Source organism: Odocoileus virginianus, chromosome 27, assembly GCF_023699985.2.
Source record: "Odocoileus virginianus isolate 20LAN1187 ecotype Illinois chromosome 27, Ovbor_1.2, whole genome shotgun sequence".
Classification (NCBI taxonomy): Eukaryota; Metazoa; Chordata; class Mammalia; order Artiodactyla; family Cervidae; genus Odocoileus; species Odocoileus virginianus.
The window spans coordinates 17,493,587-17,511,506 of record NC_069700.1 but is presented as its reverse complement, the minus strand read 5'-3'; the positions used below and the strand labels follow the sequence as shown (position 1 = coordinate 17,511,506).

Genomic DNA, 17,920 nt, shown 5'->3' with positions numbered 1-17,920 from the left:
AATTTCAGGTGAGACTTCTGGACTAGAGAAAAAAATTGAGGACTCATCAATATATAAATGGTCAGACTGGATGAGAGCACTAAGAACTTAAACATGTTTTATAGCAGCATGTTGTTTGTAAATGAGTGGAAGCAATAGAAATTGTCATCAAAACAGACCAGATAAAAATATCTATATCCATAAAATGCTGTCTTAGTTCAGGCTGATATAATAAAAATACCATGGACCGTGTGCTTTAACAACAAATATTTCTCAGAGTTCTGGAGACTAACCAGCATCAAGGTGCTGGGCAGATTCAGGCAGATCGGGTGTGTGATGAGGACCCATTTCCTACTTCATAGCCTACTGTCTTCCTGCTGTCTTCACGTGGTAGAGTTCAGTGAATGCAGGCATGAATGTTCTACACAAGGACACAGGCCCTCTCCCACTCTCATGGCCACCATAGTGCTGCCATGATTGATTCCTTATCTATAATTCTTTGACTTGTCACTGCCTGAATCAATCAGCATGACAGGTTTTCTCTGTCTCTTAGGAATGATGCAGTAGTGGTATATCAAGCAGCATTATCTTTGTTCTGAACAAGGACTTCAGGAGTGTTAGGTCTGAGAAAGACCTAACCTTTTTACCCAGGTAGTGGGTATGACTAAAATGAGTATGATACAATCTACGAGGTTTATGAACTAAAAAAAGGCCAACCACAAAAGAAGGTGATCTATGGAGCAGCCACACTTCCCTTCAGTGTAGGAAATCTGTATCCACATATTTTATTACATATCTGAATGGAGGACAAGAAATTCTAATTTGCTTACTGGTGTACCCCAATGCTTAAACAATAGCTGGCACATTACACAAAATCAACATATATGTCCTGAAGGGCACCAGGATTACATTACTCTTCTAAACAGGCCCATTTTTTTCTCCTCTAGTCATCCAAAACGCAGCTTTGAACCCTCCCCATTGTCAGTTTTAATTAAGGAAGGCTAGGTAATTATATCATTCCCCTCCAAATCTTGGAGGACAGTTATCAGGTGGGAAAGAAACTGAAAAAATTAGGGGAAACACTAGAACTAACATACTGAGGCTGAAATCAGACAGCCCTCTATAAAAATTACACAGAAAAGAACTCAGTGATAGAGGCATTTGTGAATACCTTTTAGATGGAAATACTCTTTCCCTACTAGCCAACCTCAAGTAAATTCACGTCCCTTCAACTGAGTTCTAATGTCTGATATGCTACTGGAACATATAATTGTATGAGAGATTTTCTTGTTTAAAAACTTTCTGTGGCTACGACAGACCAAGCATAGACCAAGAAGGCCATACTTAGCAAGAGAACATCTTCACAGACCAACAGGCCTACCCTACAAACTTCATCTCCTGCTACCCTGCCTGGAGATTATATATTTATCTACATACCATAAAATTTCATCCACATTTTTTAGTGTACAAGCAATAAACTTTAGTATATTTGCTTAGTTGTACAACCATCACTACAGTTTAATTTTAGAATATTTCAATCACCCTAATTTCCATTTCTCTGTGATAGGCAAAAGTATGGCTTACTACCGAGCGCTGCGCGTTTTTTTCATAACTTCTTCTGAACTAAATGCCTGGGTTTCCTTGCTGTCTGAATCCGGCTTCTTTTGCACACCATTTCAGATTAGTTTTTTAATCGAGACAAATCACATTAGTAGCGGTAATTTCAGTACTGTTCTCAGGACATGAGACTCAGATGTGTTCCATAACCCGTAAAAAAGATTTACTAAACCCGGCCTTTGCCTTTTCTCGCTCGATTTCCCATCCCCTATTTATGTCCTACGGTAAAACAGAGATCATCAGTTCTGACAGGCCGACACTCATGGGTGGGGCTTGGCGACTAAGTCTTTCTCCTTAGTTTTCCACTTTCAATCATCTTCGCCGCTACCATGAGGGCGAAAGATTCTGTACGTATATACGTTTTACTAAACCCCGCAATGTTTTCTAGTTCAGGGCTAGTGGTTCCATTTCCACTATAGGACTCAACTGCTTCTCGGCTAATAGTTACAGCTCTTTTTAAGAGTATTTGGGTGGCCCTGAAAAGGGCCTTTAGGTTGAAATCAAACTGAGGGCAAACCGGAAAGCTTAACCACCAAAACCGTAGAGGGTACGGCCCTGGCGCTTGAGAGCGTAGACCACATCCATAGCGGTGACAGTCTTCCGCTTGGCATGCTCGGTGTAGGTGACTGCATCCCGGATCACATTCTCCAGAAACACTTTCAGGACGCCGCGCGTCTCTTCGTAGATGAGCCCAGAGATGCGCTTCACACCGCCACGACGAGCCAAGCGACGGATAGCAGGTTTAGTGATGCCCTGGATGTTGTCGCGCAGAACCTTACGGTGGCGCTTAGCGCCGCCTTTCCCCAGGCCTTTGCCGCCTTTGCCGCGTCCCGACATAGCTTCGCAGAAAGTAAACCAACAGCAACTGACGAGTAAGCCGAGAACCGATTCTTATATACCTACTCCCTCCGCCCCTCCCCCCACAGAGGGCACAGAAAGCGTGCAAGCCGGAAGTGTGACGCCATCAACCCCCGCCCTTAGTCCGTCCTCCAAGCCCCGGGAACAGGCGCCAAAAGAACTGAAGGGCCGGAAGTGAGAGGCGGATCAGGTTGGGCTCTACCGTTTTAACTAATTAGAGGAAGCAGGCTTAGAGCAAACATATTACAAATATCCTAGGTAGAACAGATTCTTTAAAGGGCGAAAATTTACTATCAATGATTTGATTGTCGTAAAAATGTCAAAATCAGAGATAGAAATGTAAAAATGGTTATACTATCCTGATGTTCAAAAGGCCCTATTATAAAAACATCTGCAAATGTCACTCTGCGTGCCTCCGAAACTCTGGCTCTTCATTAAGATAACAGTACTAAACACAAAGGGCCAGTTTGTTCGCATATGCAGGGAATATTGAAACAAAAAAGCACCCATGACCCGAGTGTTATTGATGAATGTTCTTTCCATCCCCAAAGCAGTATATTCATCTACTGTAGTTGGTTTGTCTTACAGCCGTTTTACTTGAAAACGTGGGTGGCTCTGAAAAGAGCCTTTGGTTGAAATCTCAAAACTGTAATTTATGCCCTCTCCCCGCGGATCCGACGGGCTAGCTGGATGTCCTTGGGCATGATGGTAACGCGCTTTGCGTGAATAGCGCATAAATTGGTATCCTCGAAAAGACCCACCAGATAGGCTTCACATGCCTCCTGCAGTGCCATCACCGCCGAACTCTGGAAGCGCAAGTCGGTCTTGAAGTCCTGGGCAATCTCACGCACAAGGCGTTGAAAAGGCAGTTTACGGATAAGAAGCTCTGTGGATTTTTGGTAGCGGCGGATCTCGCGCAGGGCCACCGTGCCAGGACGGTAGCGGTGAGGCTTTTTTACGCCGCCAGTGGCCGGTGCACTCTTACGAGCCGCCTTGGTGGCTAGCTGCTTGCGTGGCGCCTTGCCGCCGGTAGATTTACGGGCAGTTTGCTTAGTACGAGCCATGATAAGTAACCGCGAAGCAGATATGCCTAACTAGCCCAAATGAATCACCCAGTATTTTTGCTGGTATTTATAGTACGTCAGGGGTAGTGATTGGGCGGGAGAAAAGTTTGAATATTACGTTACAGGTTCTGATTAGTCTAGCTTTAAACTTTCCAAAAACCGTGCAGTTTCATTGGCCGCTTCCTTCTATCCTCAGCTCTTTTCAATTTTTTTTTTTTTTTTTTTAGTTTTGTTCTTTTCCACACACGATTTTCCTGTAAATGCAATGCTCTGGGCGTTACCTTTTCGGAAAAATAGACATTCACTTCATTGATATTGTAGTAATGTAGGTTTTCTTAGTCCCCTGAGTCGGGTGGGAATTGAGGGTACAGTCCCTGGTCTGTAACCCGATATCGGGTTAGAAATTTTTAAAGCCATTTTACCAAAAAAGAGAGATCCCTCTGTAAAGCTTAAACTGACCGACGAACTTCTTTGAAACGATGTAACCACAAAAACAGTAAAAAAAAAAAAAAAAAAAAATCACACTAGCGTTTCCAGAAGTATTTTCTGTAATAAGCCACCTTTTTCTAATGTTCTGACTTTACATTTGGAGCTTTCTGAAACTAAAGTCTAGAATACACTTAGCCTGGTGCAATGCCGGGTAGACAACGGCGGGACAGCCACAAGGGATCAGAGGAATTTCCCCATGGGAAGCAGGCGATGGACTAAACTCAGTGAACAGATTATGGACCAAAACGAAGACAATTTACTACTGCCAGTGACTGATCTTATTTTTTAAAAAAACCCAAATGTGAACCGTTATGCGAAGGCGGTAGTCCAGATTCTACCTTTTGATTGGTAGAGTCCATTTTACTTGGTAGCCAGTAAGAATGCATATCTAGCATCCCTCATTTGCATGGAGCATTTTCCCTTTAATTTGAAACTTGTTAAACCCATTAGACACAGGCGGTATAAGTCATTCTTTAAACAAGAAATTGTTGCATGCAGTATTTCCCTTTTAAAAACTTTTGATTAGATGCCACATTTATTACTATAGGAAAAGCTTATATCTTTCTAGAAATGTCCATTTATGAAAACTTCCTCTTGGAGAAAGATTGTATACCTGTGTTATAATTGTCCTTTAAACCAAGACGCCTAGCTCCAATTGTTCTTATCTCTTCAAAGTTATCAGAAATTACGTAATGGGTTTTGTAAATACAGACTCAAGAAAATGACAGTTAAGAAATGGTAAAGATGGGCGACTCTCGTGTCTGGGCTCGGTCGTGTCCGACTCTGCGACTCCACGGACTGTAGCCGGCCAGGGTCCTCTGTGCCTGGGATTCTCCAGGCAAGAATACTGGAGGGGGTTGCCATTCCCTGTGTCTAGAACCCTTTTATTACTGGCCACAAGGCGGAAACGAGCTCTTGGGTTTTTTGAGGGTTACTGGGGGAAATTCGGGTTACTGAGACCAGTGCGGACTTGTTTGAAAACCGCAGGTACTCGCGCGGGAATGACTTGTCACTGCTTCATTCTCTCTACTGCTAGGAGATTGCCCAGGACTGAATTGTAAGGGACGGTTACCCAGAGTGGGGTTGTGAAAGGGGAGTTTTAGTCTCTCAGTAGTCTGATTCGCATTGTGAAGTCGTTTTAGCATTGTTGCTGCTTTTACAGCCACAAACAAGTTAAAGGGACAGTGCCCTAAAATATATCTAGGGGCTGTGTTCTCTCATTTTCATACTAAAGCAACTTTTCCCCCTGCTCCCACATCCTCCCTGTGTGCAGTGCCTATCCGGGCACAGTTTAGTCCACCCAGAGGCTACTTGATGTCTTTCGTGTTCTAGGTTTTCAGCTTGGTATATGTTATGAGAATGAAAGGCAATTCAAAATTTGTTACGTGCATTGGGCTGTGGAAATAAGTTGAAATTACATAAATTGCGTGCTAAGTTTTCCACAGGTGCAGCTTGAGTGTCAGTTGCAGTGTTTACCAATTCTTTTGTTTTCTGCAATTCTTTGTCCCAAATACATAAACGCACCCTGGTTCAGACCAAGGGCACTAGCGTCTCGGGTCTTTACCACACATACTCAGCGTTGCCAGGAAAGGAATTGGCATCAATGAGAACTTTTCCCAAACCTGCAGACCAGGCCTACATACTCTCGCTTTCCTCTCTCCCTTTCAGTCATCCAAGATATAACCTTTTGAATTGATTGCAGATTAGAAACTGATATCACTTGGCAGTGCTTCCTAGAGGCGAGGTTTCAGGTGAAACTCCTTGGATTCCTACGCAATTGCCTATTTACAGCTCTTCCTCCCACCCCCAAAAGGAAAAAAAACCTGCTTTTTTAAAAAAGAAGTCGCATCCTCTGATGGTAATGGCCCAGACCCTACCCTGCCGAGTGGAGTATTTCCGTCTCCACTGGGCGACCGGCGTCGGGGTGAGGGGTGGAGAAGGATGCTGTCTGGGTGCTTCAGTGCAAGCGGCAGGAAAGCAGGACCATAGGCGCCAGCGGCCTGCTGCTGCCTTGCGAGACCCAGCCGGGAGGGCAGGGGGCGCTAGGGTACCGGGGGGCGGGCGCCAGCGCTCACCAATCACAGCGCGGCCCCGCCCTATAAATATCGCGCGCCGGAGCTACCCGCGTCTTATTGCCTCGTTGGGTCTAGCGGTTTAGTTAGTTTCTCTTTACTTTCGCCATGTCCGAAGTCGTGCTCCCCGCTCCAGCTGCTTCCACTCCCCCTGAGAAGCCTTCAGCTGGCAAGAAGGCGAGGAAGCCTGTGAAAGCTGCAGCAGCCGCCAAGAAGAAACCCGCGGGCCCTTCAGTTTCGGAGCTGATTGTACAAGCCGTTTCCTCCTCTAAGGAGCGCAGCGGTGTGTCCCTGGCCGCACTGAAGAAGGCGCTGGCGGCCGCTGGCTACGATGTGGAAAAGAACAACAGCCGCATCAAGTTGGGTCTTAAGAGCCTAGTGGGCAAAGGCACCTTGGTGCAGACCAAGGGTACCGGCGCCTCGGGTTCTTTCAAGCTCAACAAGAAAGTAGCCTCCGTGGATGCTAAGCCCAGCGCCACAAAGGTGGCAACGAAAACCAAGGTAACAAGCGCTTCTAAGAAGCCCAAGAAGGCCGCTGGGGCGGCTGCTACTAAGAAAGGTGTCAAGACTCCAAAAAAGGCTAAAAAGCCTGTGGCGACAAAGAAGTCCTCCAAGAGTCCTAAGAAGCCCAAGGCTGTGAAGCCTAAGAAAGTAGCCAAGAGCCCTGCCAAAGCCAAGGCTGTGAAACCCAAAGGGGCCAAAGTAAAGATAACCAAGCCAAAGACCGCTGCCAAACCCAAGAAGGCAGCACCCAAGAAGAAGTAAAGTTCCGGTTGGAAGCTGCTTCCAATAAACCAACGGCTCTTTTAAGAGCCACCAACTTATTTCAGGGAAAGAGCTTTATTACCACACTTTTTTTTTTCTTTTTGCCCTCATGCAAATAGTGTGTGCAAGCCATTCTTGGCTCTACATCAGAATCCTTTTGAGGCTAAGTTAAACTCACGCTGTGGGGTTAGAAGTTGGTGTTTTGGGCCTCAAACGATTTCCCTAATCCCATTTTAACCTGAAGCTTACGTTTTTACTTGTATGTCGGAAAAAAGCGGGGGAACTTTGGAGCCTATGCTTTAGTCCCAATACCCCAAAGTAGTTCTGAGCGGCACGACTGAGGGCTGGGTCCGTGTACCATGTACTCGTTTGTCTGTTAGATTTCTCTGGTGTTATCTGAGATCAAGGCCGGGATATAGGTTCTTGGGCCATATCGCTATCGCTAAATTGGCTTTTTCCAAAATTGGGTGGCTCTGAAATGCTTTTAAGGTGACCTTGGGAACGACGGTGATCCGCCGGCTTACCCGGCACTCAGATTGGTGTCTTCGGAAGCCTTAGGCTGCGCCATCGAGGCCAGGCTCGGCCGACTTACGCCTGGACCATTTGCAGGGCAGGTTGTCAGCTAGTTTCCCGCCAGGGTCAAGAGAACTTGGCTGCCCTGGAATTTTAGAGCTAAAGCCCAAAACCTTTTACCGGGTTCCTCTGCTCCTGGAGACAGAACTGCCCAGATTGAATAATATTTGAAATTTCCCCTCTGTGCCTAACTAGTATTTCTCCCGGCGCAGGGTTTTCAACCCTGGTGTGCTACACCAGGTTAAGTATTGATATTTGGGGACACGTTTATAGAATTGGCTCTTTCGAAGTTTTAATTTCGGAATTCAGTTTAATTACTACTTTTTTCACATCCAAGGGGAAAAAACACAATACCATATGTTGAGCCCGGTTTACTCACTTAAACTCAACGAAACTCAATTAGTTGTAAAACTTTTACATATAAGGGTGCAAACTTTTTTTTATGTGAATACCAAGCATTTAAGGTTTTTTGTACTGCATTTGCTAAGAATTTCCACAGTAAATTTGAATAATATTTTTAGTAGTGAGCCCCGTTTAGTTCTTGGTTTTAATTAACATGGTATTATTTTGTCCTTTAGCATGTTATTAATTTTTTGTATCTCCACTATATTTAAGTGGTTCCCTTCAATTGTTTTCTACTTTTTTAAATTAAATGGCAGCTAGACTTTCTTCATGTATTGATATTATCATGTGGTTTTTCTCTTTTATTCAATGCTTTCTTAGATGTTGTGAGCTCTCAAACTCAATGTGGCTGAAAGAATAAACTAGAAGAATGAGATGAGTTTTCCTAAAATGATCATCTATAAGAGAGAAGCAAGTGTGCTATCATGGAGCTGGGAGGGTGAATCAGAAATTTTGTTGTGAAACTCGCAGAGTCTAAGAGATTTCCCAAGCGGATAAGGGAGTAAATTAACTGGGTTCAAATATTGCTGATAGACTGAAGTGACTAGATGCCTGAGAATAGTTCCTTGGTTTAGTGGTATGGATGTCAGTAGCAGCTTTGACAGAGAAGTTTAGGGGAGGATGGAGTTGAATTAAGTTGGAGCCATACATTTTGGAATCATTGGTATATGGATGGCATTTAAAGTCATGAGACTTGGTGAGGTCACCAAGGGGGTGAATGAGGTGGAGAATATAAAGAACGGTAAAGGATAGAGGAGACCTGGTCCTGACATTTTATCACCCATAAAAATGAATCATTATTCCACCTCTTTGTGCTTCCCTTTGCTTATTTATTGTAAGTTAAGCTCTTTGCGCACAAGCCAAGAGTCTTGCCTCTTGGTGCACATGGCTGAGCACAGAACTTGCCTGCAATTGTGAAGTCAGTTTCATTGTGAAGACAGTTTCATTCTCTCAGCTGTGGAGTTCAGTATTTAAAACTGCTGCTAAACTCTCAGTTTTAAAAGAGGGAACCTAGCTCAGGGGAAGAGACTATGACTGTTTGCAGGAGTCCATCTTTACATGGTACAGGTTAGATTAAAACTCCTCAGCAGGTATTCAGTATATGCTGATTCTTTCTGTCTCCATCCTGAGTTTCCAGTCAGTTTCTATCTTGGAAGCCCCCTTTCATGAGCCCACAGTCGTTTCTCATTCTGTCAGTACATCTTCACCAATAAACCAGAAGCTTTCTCAACTGTAGCCAGAGCACCTCGAACCTGTTCCTTCCATAAGGAAGATTTTTAAAAAGGTAGAACTCAGAAAGAGATTTGCAGCTAAAGGGGGCCTTCCTAAAGACAACAAGCTGACACCTCTGGAATTCAAGTGAAACAAAAGTGATATTAAAATGTCAGGGTGCAGGACTTCAAGAGCACCTTCAAGAGGCCCCCCAAAGGGATGTATTCACCTAGAACAAGGAGAGAAGAAATTATGGAATGAGGAACTTGATGTTCCCAGAGTTGTCCAGCAGAGGGAGGCCTCTGGCTGATGGCAGGCTGCCACAGAAAAGGTAGAAATTGGAGGCCTTTAATAACCATCATGTTCCCTACTTCTAAGTGACTAGAAAAATGGTTACCCATTTAAAAAAAATTTTTTGCTAGGAAAAAAAGAACTATACTTTTATATCAAATTTATTTAGAATTTTCTATCAAATCCTAATTTAAAAATCTTTAAATGTGTTCTTATCAGATAGGACACATTTAAGTTTCAACTGATTTGAGGGTTTGTAACTTAGACAGCATATTAAAAAACAGAGACATCACTTTGCCAACAAAGGTCCGTCTAGTCAAAGCTATGGTTTTTCCAGTAGTCATGTATGGATGTGAGAGTTGGACTATAAAGAAAGCTGAGCGCCGAAGAATTGATGCTTTTGAACTGTGGTGTTAGAAAAGACTCTTGAGAGTCCCCTGGACAGCAAGGAGATCCAACCAGTCCATCCTAAAGGAAATCAGTTCTGAATATTCATTGGAAGGACTGATGTTGAAGCTGAAACTCCAATACTTTGGCCACCTGATGCGAAGAGCTGACTCATTTGAAAAGCCCCTGATGCTGGGAAAGATTGAAGGCAGGAGGAGAAAGGGATGACAGAGGATGAGATAGTTGGATGGCATCACCGACTCAATGGGCATGAGTGTGACTAAACTCCAGGAGTTGATGATGGATAGGGAGGCCTGGTGTGCTGCAGTCCATGGGGTCGCAGAGGTGGACACAACTGAGCAACTGAACTGAAGTGAACATATAGTTTGGATTATTGCATAAATTACAAAGGTGATGGCTAGTAGAAAGCTTACTAATCTTACGTTTCTCTGTCTTCCAGCTACTAAAACAAACAAAACCCAGTAAGGCCAAAACTTCATCATCTTATCTGCCATATTTCAGCAAGACATAACAATACATAAATCTGACTGCATGTTGGTGGAGTTCCTACCCATGGCTTTGGTTTTCTCTATAAAAAGGGCAAAAGTCCTGGGTAAAAGCAAGGTCTGATATGGTGGCAAAACAGAAATGAGGAGGGAGGGGAAATCTCTATTTGCCAAGGTGGAGCATGGGGAGGGAATTGGCTCCCAAACCCAGCAGAAATTCCAGGAGAGACCTCCTCAAAAAGCAACCTTCATCGGAGAAGGCCTGAGCCCTGCAGGAAGGGATGGAGAATTTCTTTCCCACACCTCACGGACCCACAGGCACTGTGTATGTACTGTGATGTATGTATGAGGGGTGTCATCCTTTGATCCTGGGGTCCCAGTGGAGAAGATAAAAAGCAGACTGTGGGGAGGATCATAACCAGGAGGTGACAATTTGGACAGTGACCAAAAAGGAATAGGATGGGGATGTATAAAGCTTCATCCAATTATCTGGTCTCAAGATTTCCAAAGAAATGGGTCTCAGTGGTCCCAGATGTTTCTGGGAGAACTCTGCCCAGTTAGCATTACACAACTTTCACCCTGCAACAGTATCACTCCCTGCTTCCCTTGTTTTAGCTTTTATCTGTCCAAACAGGACCTTTAAAGCTCCTTGAAGACAATGCTTTCCAACCCCTCCTGCAGCATAGAATACAATAAAATAACTCATATAAGATGCCCAGGTAGTTAATAGCAGCTAATAAACACAAAATAAGGATAAAATTTGACATGTTTATAAGTGTTACATTAACTATAATTTTAAAGCACTGCTTATTGTGTTTGCCTAATAACCACATGATACAATAGTATTTGATGTGATCTGTTAGTGGCTCGATTATGTCCAACTCTTTGCAATCCCATAAACTGTAGCCCATCAGGCTCCTCTGTCCATTGGAATTCTCCAGGCAGTAATACTGGAGTGGGTTCCCATTCCCTTCTCCAGGGGATCTTCTCAACCCAGGGATCAAACCTGAGTCTCCTATACTTCAGGCAGATTCTTTACCATCTGAGCCACAGGGGGCCTTACAATATTTATATATCTTATTAAGTGTAACATAGACTTGTAGAAGGTATATCTGTCACAACTCCATTCTTTGCTTAGGGCTCCAGGTTCATCATATTATGCACAGCTGCCTAAGGACTTATGCTTATAACATAAAAAAAAAAAAAAACTCAACAAAATACAGAAGACATATGTGAATAGATATGGCAGGATGGGAGGGAGAGGTGGGGAAGGCAATGGGAAGAAGGAGATGGGAGAGGGCAAACTGATAGGGGTGGGGACAACTCCAGAAGTGTAGAAAGAGATTCCACACAACTGAAGCCCATGGGAGACTGATGACATTAATGTGCAAATGGAATGAGTCCCAAGGCAATGGGGAGTGGGGAGTGGTAGGACCAAGGGGACACCAGAGAGCACATATGAACATTCTGTACCCAACTACAAGCTGTCTGTCCTCCTTCCCAGTCCCCTATCCCTCTATATACCACCAAGTTCTCAATTCTTGGTAGAAGGCATAACCATTAAAGGTCTTAGATTAGAGAATCATTCATTCATTCAACAAATATTTATCTATTTATTTACTTATTTCTTTATTGGCTTTCTGGATCTTAGTTCCCCCGACCAGGGATCTAACCCAGGTCCAAGGTAGTGAAAGCATCAAGTCCTAACCACTGGATCACTAGGGAATTCCCTCAACAAATATTTACTGTGTATCTACTATGAACTAAGTACTGTAACAGGTACAAAAACACCCTTATTCTCTATAAAACTTAATTTCTTCATTAGTAAAATGGAGATGTTAATGCCTGATTTACCCATCATTCTAAGCCCAACCAACCCTTTGCAACAGCAGTAAGTAACCTGAAGTTTTTGGGTTTTTTTAACCAATTTCTCTAAATAGTCCTTCCAGTCTCTGGTGGATGCTGGCATGCCCCAAAGACCCATCCTGATGGCAATGCTCACCTCTGCACCACTGTTCTACAGTTCTACAAGGTCTCCCCTACCCTGTGGAGTCTTACAGCTCTCAGCCTGCTCTGGTCCTGATCTGCTTTGCCTTCCATATACATAAAGACCTTTTTCCCTGGTGGCTCAGGCAGTAAAGAATCTGCCTGCAATGCAGAAGACCTAGGTTTGATCCCTGGGTCAGGAAGATCCCCCGGAGAAGGGAATGGCTACCCACTCCAGTATTCTTGCCTGAAGAATTCCAATGGACAGAGGAGCCTGGCTGGCTATACTCCATGGGGTCACAAAGAGTCGAACATGACAGACTGACTTTCATTTCAGTTTCATGACCAAGATATTATGGGAAATCTAGAATTTCCCCTCAACAACACTGAGTGCTAGGAGAATAAAAGAAAATACAACTGGGACTTAAAAGTGGGTATTAGAAAAGACTTCTCTCCAAATCCCTTGGAGGTGATTGTTCTCCAGTGGTGCTGCAAATGTAGCTCCTTCTACTTTGTGGCTTGTCTCTCTTCAGGTCGTGGCTCCAAGGATGCCATGGGGCTAGTCTGACTCATGGACTCTAAAGAGAAAAAAGATGGAGAACTGTGACTGGCAGTTCTGAAGGGGTACACGCCACTTTTGGCTAAGTCTAAAGGGGTACACACCACTTTTGCCTACCTTCTACAAACTAATATTCAGTCATTTGACAAGGGTCTAACTTCTTTTCAAATTCAGTCATTTGACAAGAAAGAGTCTAACTTTGAATCCAGGAAGAAGAGGAAAGGGACTGTACTTAACAAAATTTAATGATCTCTGACACAGGTGCTTTGCTGACTCTCATTATCTGGCTGTGACCTTTCTCCCCATCCTGCCACATCACAGAGGCCAGCATCAATTGGTTGGTTTTGAGATAAACTAATGAACCAGTGCAGCACCTCAAATACAGAGCCTACTGATAAAAAGATGGACAAGCCAAATGATTCTGATCATTATGAATCATGTCAATAATAAGAGGTAGTAGCTGAGGTAATTTTTATTTTTGATCTTTATTTTTTATTTCATCGAAATCCCTTTTATACAGTAAACTACACATAATTTAAATGTGCAGCTTGATGAGTTTTGTATATCTGCATTTACCACCACCATAATCAAGGCTTAAAATTGTCAAGATGTTAATTCTCTCCAAGTTGATATATATAGCCCAGGGAATTGCCTACAAAGAGGCACAGGGGAACTATCTAAGTTGATGGAAATGTTCTGTGTCTTGATTAAGGTGGTAACTACACATACTGGTCTATAAAACTCATTGACACTAATACAGGTGCATTTTATTGTGTATAAGTTATCCTTCAATAAAGTTGATTTTTTATTATATTATTGGCTGGAATGGGGTGACAATTATTTTAAGGATAATTAGGCACAATACAACATTAAGAATTGTATAATCAACTCCTTATTATATATGAAAAAAGGGATAAACAGTGGCATGATGAATTAAAATTAAAAACCTCTAAATTTTATTTTAGCCTATGGTTTTAAAAGCTGCCCTCCTTAACAAAAGCTACTCTTCAACTTTCCAAGTTCCATTATTCTGGTTGTTTCACATTGTTCTCATTTATCAGCTTATCTATCAAGAAAAAGCTATCAGATAAACTCATTCATGTGGGGATAGAAACATATGTTAAACTTTAGTGAACACTTTAATTTTGAAAGAAAATACTGGTTAGACAAATAAAACTAAAAAGATCAATACTTAATGGTAAGACTACACCTACTGAAACAAGTAAATGGGAAGAGCTGGAGAACAGGCCCTTTCTAGATTCTCCCTTCTCTCCCTCCCCATCCCAGCACATACCCTGGGCCTTCATACATATGGGATCACCAACTCGAACCACCTGGTCTAAATTAGGGTTCCTGCTGAGCAGCTAGGGTTAGCTCTCTCCAGTGTTAGTCGTTCATTGTATCTGATTCTTTGCAACCCCACGGACTGTAGACCACCAGGCTCTTCTATCCATGGGATTCTCCAGGCAAGAATATTGGAGAAGAGTGGGTTGCCATTCCCTTCTCCAGACAATCTTCCTGACCCAGGGATTAAACCCAGGTCTCCTGCATTGCAGGCAGATTCTTGACCATCTGAGTCACCAGGGAAGCCTTGAGGTTAAGGACTATGCTACTTGAACCCTAGGTGACATCATATTGATATGTCCTGTCTCTCACTATGCCACATCTGAGTACCTGGCAGCACTTATTAAGAGTAACTGTTGGAATCTGAAAGTCTACCACTGGGAGGGTGAAAAGGTTAACTGGATGGGAGGGAGGGGAGGGAGAGGTGCACACACACTAGGATTAGATAGGATTTAGATAAATTACATACAGCAACAGGAAAGGTCTTACACACATGTGGAAAGGTCTTTGGGAAACATCTTAGAAACAGCATGAGATCACAGTAGCAGAGCCTGCCAGTTCTCCACACTGTGGAAGTATACAGCCTAAATGTTCTTCAACAGAGGGACACAGGAGCACATTATGATTTATCCTTTCAATGGGATGGACTACACTGCGTGCATCTACATAGGTAAACAAAATCAATACCACATGGGGAAAAAAGCAAGGGACAGAAGTTTAGATATAAAAGGTCAGTGCAACAAGACAACATTTAATATTGCTTTAGTGAAAGTGAAAGTCACTCAATCGTGTGACTCTTTGCGACCCCAAGGACTTTCGTGGAGTTCTCCAGGCCAGAACACTGGAGTGGGCAGCCTTTCCCTTCTCGAGAGGATCTTCACAACCCAGGTATCGAACCCAGGTCTCCCACATTGTAGGCAGATTCTTTACCAGCTGAGTCACAAGGGAACTCCCAAGGACACCAGGGAGTGCTGGATATTGCTTTGCTTGACCTTAAAAATTCATGGAAATTATGTCATCTAATCTTAGGGAAAATACTTAATATTTTTAACAAAAGCAGTTACTGGGAGAATAGAACCTATCTTCAGAAGCATGGATACCCCTAAGAGAGATAGGTGATGTTCTTACCTCAGCGTGTCACCTTTTTATTTCTCTAAAAACAATCTAAAGCAATAAGTCAAATGTTAACTTTTAAAAATTGGGGGGTTGAATACGCAGATTTCCACTACTTATTTTTTGTACTTTTCCATTTGAACTCTTCCACAGGAAAAAAACAAAAACAAAAACAAAACAAAACAGTAACTACAAAGCGTGGCTAGAAGGAATTGCAGGTTCATGGACTCCACACCAGCCTCACCCTCGCCCTCCTGCCACCCCACCCTAGGACTATCTTTACTCACCCTGCCTCTTTTCTTGCTGGCAGACCTGGGGTTTCCAAGAGTCCACCTGGATCAGCTCATTTCCCAGAGTTCTCGTCCTCAGAGAGAAATGAAAAAAGGATCAGCAGAGATCCCCAAGATGCTTGCTGCATTCCAGCCTCAGACCCTCACTTTGACTTAGGGACGCGGAGTGACCTCTCAGGTGAAAAGATGCTGGGTCTGCGCCAAGAATGCTGGCCAGTCAGAGAAGCCGAAAAACAAGTTACGCGTGGGGTACATATAGGGCTTATAAAGGCAGTAGCGAGGGCGAGGGAGAGGGGGCGGTAACGGTACTCTCGGCTGCCGGGGCGGGGCCAGCTTTGTGGGCGGGGCTTCTGCGGTAAGCGAAGGTCGGAACCCCACGCGGCGCGCGGGCCCCGGGTCTCAGTTGCGTTTCTTACGCTGGTGACGCTGGAATGCGGCCTCGCGAGATTTCCTCTCCTTAGGTCTGTGGTGGAGCCGCGGTAGCGACGGGACTATCTTCACAGCGACTGCCTACTTGCTGGTCTCTGCGCGGGCGTCTAGTGAACAACCGAATTTCGGGTGTAAGAATCACAAATGAGGAAAGACGGATCGTCCTTACCAACAAACAAAACCTGGAAAACATCTTTTTAAGAAATAAACTCGTGACCTTGTCTTTTCAGAACTTTCCTGAAATACGTCACGGACTGTGGTAGGGAAAGGATATGTAACTTGAACGCCTCTCCTCCCCTCATCCTCATAGAACAGCCCCCACCAGTTCGCGAAATGCGCGGAGTCCTGGACTCCATACAGCGGCCGGCCACCAGAAAATGTGAAAGGGAGGCCGCAGCGTAAGGGCAACCCCCACGGGTCCTGCCGCCCGCCCTGTTTTAGCTGGGGGGGGACACACATGGCCCGAGTTGGGGCGAGACCTTGAACCCCACCCCTTCCTCCCAGCACCCGCATCTGGAGAGAAATGAGAGTGCCCCGTAGATTTGGGGGAAGTGGTGAAGTCATTTGTGGCTCTTCTGGGGGTGTGGTGGGCCTGGGTAAGGCCAAAGAAGTGATGCCTGACGACACCCCCAGGGGGAGAAGACCCTTCCGTGTTACCTGCAGAACCTCAGAATGTCAGACCTCTGCCTGAGCTCCCCTCCGTTATATCTACATCCCTTTTTAATTTGGGGCAGGCCAGGCTTCCCTAAGTTATTTAAAGTATCTCTAGGAATTTGCTTCAACGGTTGAGAACCACAGACGTGCTACAGTCCCATACAGTAGTGGGCCGAGCCCCACACAGTAGTGAATGTTTTTCTTTGTCAATCTCCAGAGTTAATATTTTTGAAATAGCGGAAGGCCCAGAGAAATAATTGAATTACCCAGGATGCCACAAAGATTAAGTGATGGTGGCCCAAGAATTCCTCTTCAGCAAGTCTTAAAAGTATGAAAGGGCTTTGAAATCATTATATAAAAAATAAAAACGCCTGTTTATTTTATTGTATAGCTAGTGCTTTGTGCCTGAGCATTTCTTACTACAACCTGGGATTATTGCCCCACTATTACACTTGAAGAGATGGAGACCCAGAGAGGTAGTGTCACTTGTTCATTAAAATCAGAAATTGGACTGGACCCTGGGAAGGTGGATCATTTTATTTTTAAACTTTACCTAATATCTTTAATGGATCCAGGATGTCCAGCAAACTAAAGCAGGAACTCAGGAGTGGTATCAAGATTGAAAAAAAAGAAAAAATCCAGTCCCATCCTCAGAGAATTTAGGTCTTGGAGAGAAAGGACAGATGGCTAAAATAAAAGACATGGGAAGGAGAGGGAGCTTTGAAGATTGGAGGCCCTGCCTGTGGACTAAAGTGTCGAGGCAACGCCTAGTTCTTGGAGTTTCACAGATTGGATCATTTTTACTTGGAAAAAATGGGGAAATCAGTATAAACCAAGGAGAGATTAGCATAGTCTATGGTCCACAAGCTTATTAATATGCTAATCTAGTATCTTCTTGAACAACAATCACTTTGTCTTCCTTATTCCTGGTGAAGAGGGACTATTTGGGGTGAAGTGCCTAGGTGTGGAGCTTCCTGCATTTTCAATCCCAGCTGCTGCATAAACACTTCTTCCCTCCCTGAGAGTCCCAAAAAACTAGTGCAGAGATTCCACTTCAGGCTTGGTAGTGTGAGTGGGCAAGGTTGAGAGAGAAGGATGTGAGGATCAGTTCTCACAGAATCCCAGGCCCTGAGGCTGTTTGTGTGGATGAAGAAAGTGTAATTACTGACAGCACTGAAAGCTCTAATAAATCTTGTTTCTGGAAAGAAACAGGCACTGGGTCTGTTGAGAGCTAGGGACTCAGAATGTCTCTGTATCTCTGTCCCTCCTTAATTTAGATTTTGAGACTTTATGCAGCAAGTTTCTTAGGATAAATTGCAAAAATTTCCTA

At 43.9% G+C, this 17,920-nt stretch overlaps 3 protein-coding genes and 1 non-coding gene across 6 annotated transcripts; 2 read left to right on the top strand and 2 right to left on the bottom strand.

The window, feature by feature from the left end:
• Window positions 1-2,081: 2,081 nt before the first annotated feature.
• Window positions 2,082-2,530, bottom strand: H4C1 (H4 clustered histone 1). The gene has a single exon (XM_020886648.2). The coding sequence runs from the start codon at window positions 2,431-2,433 to the stop codon at window positions 2,122-2,124; it is 312 nt and encodes a 103-aa protein (XP_020742307.1). The 5' UTR covers window positions 2,434-2,530; the 3' UTR covers window positions 2,082-2,121.
• Window positions 2,372-3,979, bottom strand: H3C1 (H3 clustered histone 1). Its single transcript, XM_020886642.2, has one exon. It carries the CDS (start codon window positions 3,516-3,518, stop codon window positions 3,108-3,110), a length of 411 nt encoding a protein of 136 aa, XP_020742301.1. The 5' UTR covers window positions 3,519-3,979; the 3' UTR covers window positions 2,372-3,107.
• Window positions 3,980-6,135: 2,156 nt separating this feature from the next.
• H1-1 (H1.1 linker histone, cluster member) lies at window positions 6,136-10,961 on the top strand. Its single transcript, XM_020886631.2, has one exon. It carries the CDS (start codon window positions 6,188-6,190, stop codon window positions 6,842-6,844), a length of 657 nt encoding a protein of 218 aa, XP_020742290.1. The 5' UTR covers window positions 6,136-6,187; the 3' UTR covers window positions 6,845-10,961.
• A 558-nt stretch (window positions 10,962-11,519) lies between these two features.
• On the top strand, window positions 11,520-16,168 carry LOC110132969 (uncharacterized). Of its 3 annotated transcripts, none has more exons than XR_002312619.2 (3): window positions 11,520-13,225; window positions 15,528-15,685; window positions 15,969-16,168. It is a non-coding gene; the product is annotated as an uncharacterized protein (transcript). The 3 variants fall into 3 exon arrangements; XR_011483862.1 differs by having other exon boundaries at window positions 15,528-15,744; XR_011483863.1 differs by having other exon boundaries at window positions 15,528-15,756.
• The last annotated feature ends 1,752 nt before the right edge of the window (window positions 16,169-17,920 follow it).